At 41.6% G+C, this 3,269-nt stretch overlaps 1 protein-coding gene across 1 annotated transcript; it reads right to left on the reverse strand.

Annotated features, from left to right (window-relative positions):
* Positions 1–343: 343 nt before the first annotated feature.
* LOC136588731 (protein kinase C delta type-like) lies at positions 344–1,453 on the reverse strand. Its single transcript, XM_066588156.1, has 5 exons — positions 1,395–1,453; positions 1,133–1,271; positions 738–929; positions 510–638; positions 344–379 (listed from the first exon to the last, which is right to left on the reverse strand). Exons 1-5 carry the CDS (start codon positions 1,439–1,441, stop codon positions 374–376), a joined length of 513 nt encoding a protein of 170 aa, XP_066444253.1. The 5' UTR covers positions 1,442–1,453; the 3' UTR covers positions 344–373.
* Positions 1,454–3,269: the final 1,816 nt, after the last annotated feature.

Consider the following 3,269-nt stretch of genomic DNA (forward strand, 5'->3'; position numbering starts at 1 on the left):
GAGTTACTTCTGCCTCACAACTTTCTTCTGTCATTGTCACCACATTGTAGTTGAGACATTCAGAAGGTTCCATAGCAAGTAAGGTTGATAGAACTCTTTCAGTTTCAACCTATAATTAGTAATATGGCGATCGGAATAAATCCCGAGATGTTTGGTGTTATGATCCACGTTGATGTTAAAGTGGGGGGAATTTGATGGTACTGTTATTCCGATTTTTAGAACAGTCCAGTTGTTAGAGTAGTATCATCCACTTGATGGAAATGGACTGTTCTAGATGTTAAGTAGTGGATGATTTATAAGATGGTAAATATAATTGATGTAGAAAGGCTCATTCCTGGATGATATGGGAATGTGGCTGGATTGTATGAGCCAATTACTCCTGTAAGAACACAAAAATACATGTCTGAGATTCTGCTCTTCACAGATATACATATAATAAGGGTACTACTGTGAATGTGTTACACATCAATGATAACACTCTAATGGATGTCACTGGGCGTTATACTTACAAAGTCCCATTGGAATGGTGGGCAGGAACTGCCTGTCTCTACATCATCCCAGTCAATAGAGTAGAAGAACGGGTGGGATCTGATGGAAGATGTTATCGGCAACCGGTCACAAGGAGTCTTGCAGAGGAGCTGGAAAATAAGAGAAGCCATTAGCCATTATATTATGTATTAGGTTGTAGTACAATAACTTCTATTCCTCTCAATCATCCTTCATTTGATGCTACTCACCCCGTCGATTATACTGATAGCATTCGGGCACATTCCCTCTAGATAAAAAGGTTCATCCTCCTGCAGTGATGTATAATAATCCTCCATTGTGCCTTCGCCATAGAATGGTTGATCTCCTATGCTCATCATGTATAAGATGACACCCAAAGAGAAGGAGTCTACCAGGTGGTTGTAAATGTCACCGTTCATCACCTGTTAAAATATCAATGGGAAGATCAGCTGAGTATACTGGTGAAAGGATATACATACAGAGGCTATGAGGACAGGTCTGTGATTAGATTAGGGTAGATAGCGATTCCTTGGGTGATGATGGAAGTTAACACACTGGAAGCCATAAGTAACAGGTTATTACTTAGTCCTACTGTATACAGCAATCAGAGAGGAACGTTCCTTACCTCTGGGGCGGTGTAACCTTTAGTGCCTAAAAAGTCATTCATCGTGTCCTCCCCAAACACATTAATCGCAGCTAATCCATAATCAGCGATCTTAATGTGCCCGCTGTCACTGAGGAGTATATTTTGGGGCTTCAGGTCACTGCAGAAAGAAAGAAGAGACATTTATTAGGATGGATGGTTCATGAAAAGAACCACATAGAATAGATATGTAAGAAGACAACTTAGTGATACAGAATTTATATATGAGGATATAACTAATTACCGATGTACTACGCCATGATCATGTAGGAATTGGATGCCGCAGACCATCTCTGCTGCAAACGGTCTGTGGAGAAGAAAATAGGGGATTGGTTAGTGACTCCATACATAATCCTAGAGATCATCAGAAGATATACAGACATGTCCTGTTCATGTTTAAACCCCCTCCTGTTGTCATTGTCCCTTGCTCCAGGACCACAATGTACATGCAGCAGCTTATAGGATTCAGCTATAAGATATTTACCTTGTTGTTTGATAGTCAAACGGCATCCATTCCATCATCAGATGGTGCAGGTCTCCTCTGGCCATGTAGTCCATAGCAATTATATAATGATGTTTCTTCTCTGTAAATGCCCGCAGTGATATTAAGAAGGGGCTCCCAGCGGCAATGGTCAGAGCGTCCAGCTCGGTATAGATTTTATCACCGGTGCGGCTCTTGTTCATAATTTTAATGGCCAGCAGTTCTTCACTAACCGGATCAGATGCCAAGACCACCTGGAGGAGAATCACATCAGATCAGGACAAGGAGAATTTTGGGGAAAGAAAGTGATTTATTATGAAAATAAGTCTAATTTTTAGAAGAAATGTAAATCTTTGGCCACTTACTTTTCCAAATGTCCCCGCTCCAAGCTTTCTATGGAATGTGAGGTGATCCAGGTCAATGGATGTTACTGTATTGACATGTTCTCTGGGGGGTGGAGTCCGGCTGCTGGCATTACCAAGGTGTTCAACTGGTATCACGGCTGGATTAAGGCTTTCATCTGCTGGGAAGAGAAAAGATTCAATATTAACTAGAACTGTAAAATCTATATTTTAAATGAGATTTAACTTAATAAAAAAGTCCAATATTTGGGATCTAAGTTATTAGAACTAATAGAAAAATTGCCCTTGTTGCCCACCATAGCGACCAATCAGAGCTCAGATTCCATTTCTGGAAATTCCGTGGAACAATGAAAGCTGCATTATGATCGGTTGCTATGGGCAACAAGAACAGTTTTTCCATTAGACAGTTTGGATAAATCAGGCCTACAAATAATTAGCTGTAAAATCCCGCTTATCCCCTACAGTTTAACCATAGTGAATTATTTCCAGCTTACCTGGTGCTTCTTCCTCCAATGATCTATTGGGTGTGGAGTCACTGTACTTGATTTTCTTGGACTCTTTAAAGGAGATGGTTATAGCCGATGACCGGGACCTTTTTAGAGCACCATTTCCATTCTCTATGGGTCTGGCGTAGTTGAGACGCCTTCTACGTTGGACAACCCAGTCTCTGTTGTTTCTCATCCTGTTCTGGGCTGCCTCTCTCTGTGGATTTGGGCTCTCTTCGCTCTCCCATCCAGAGAATGGGACGCTTGCAGGTGTTTCTTGCAGAGCCTCTTCAAACTCCAGCTCTGTGCTGATGATGTTCCTCAGCTTTATGAGGATGGCATCTTTATTCATCCTTCTTATTTCTGGGGCCAGTTCTCCAATTTTCTTCATGGAGTCATGAATGGCCTTCTGGAGTTCTGCAGCGGATTCTGCAGAATTAGCACTCATGAGATTCTCCATATTCCTTTTTTGGGTATGGATCTCATGTCTCATGCTCGATCTTCTTTTCTCCAGATTTTGTCTTTTAGACATTATTTCTGAAGTGGCATTATCCATATCCGGAGGCTGGGTGTCTTTTTGCCCTAAAACGAATATGGGTAGCTGCTCTTCGATAATCCCTCTCCTCTGTATCAGAACCTGATCTCGTTTGGCTCTTCTACTTTTCTCTATCATAAAAATCACTTTTTGCTTTGTGTATCACGATACGCAAAGGGGGCCGCCTTACAGTCAGAAGTCTGTAAGGCAGTGATTTCCTTCAAGGCAGGACAGTGGGATATAGAAGGTGATGATG

Source organism: Eleutherodactylus coqui, chromosome 13, assembly GCF_035609145.1.
Source record: "Eleutherodactylus coqui strain aEleCoq1 chromosome 13, aEleCoq1.hap1, whole genome shotgun sequence".
NCBI classification, from domain to species: Eukaryota; Metazoa; Chordata; class Amphibia; order Anura; family Eleutherodactylidae; genus Eleutherodactylus; species Eleutherodactylus coqui.

Excerpts from the sequence above, each read along its gene's own strand:
- LOC136588731 (XM_066588156.1), bottom strand. The coding sequence starts at position 1,441 with ATGGTCTGCGGCATCCAATTCCTACATGATCATGGCGTAGTACATCG. Across the intron at positions 930-1,132 it reads AAGGTTACACCGCCCCAGAG|GTGATGAACGGTGACATTTA; the intron begins GTAAGGAACGTT and ends ATATTTTAACAG. Across the intron at positions 639-737 it reads CTATCAGTATAATCGACGGG|CTCCTCTGCAAGACTCCTTG; the intron begins GTGAGTAGCATC and ends CTTATTTTCCAG.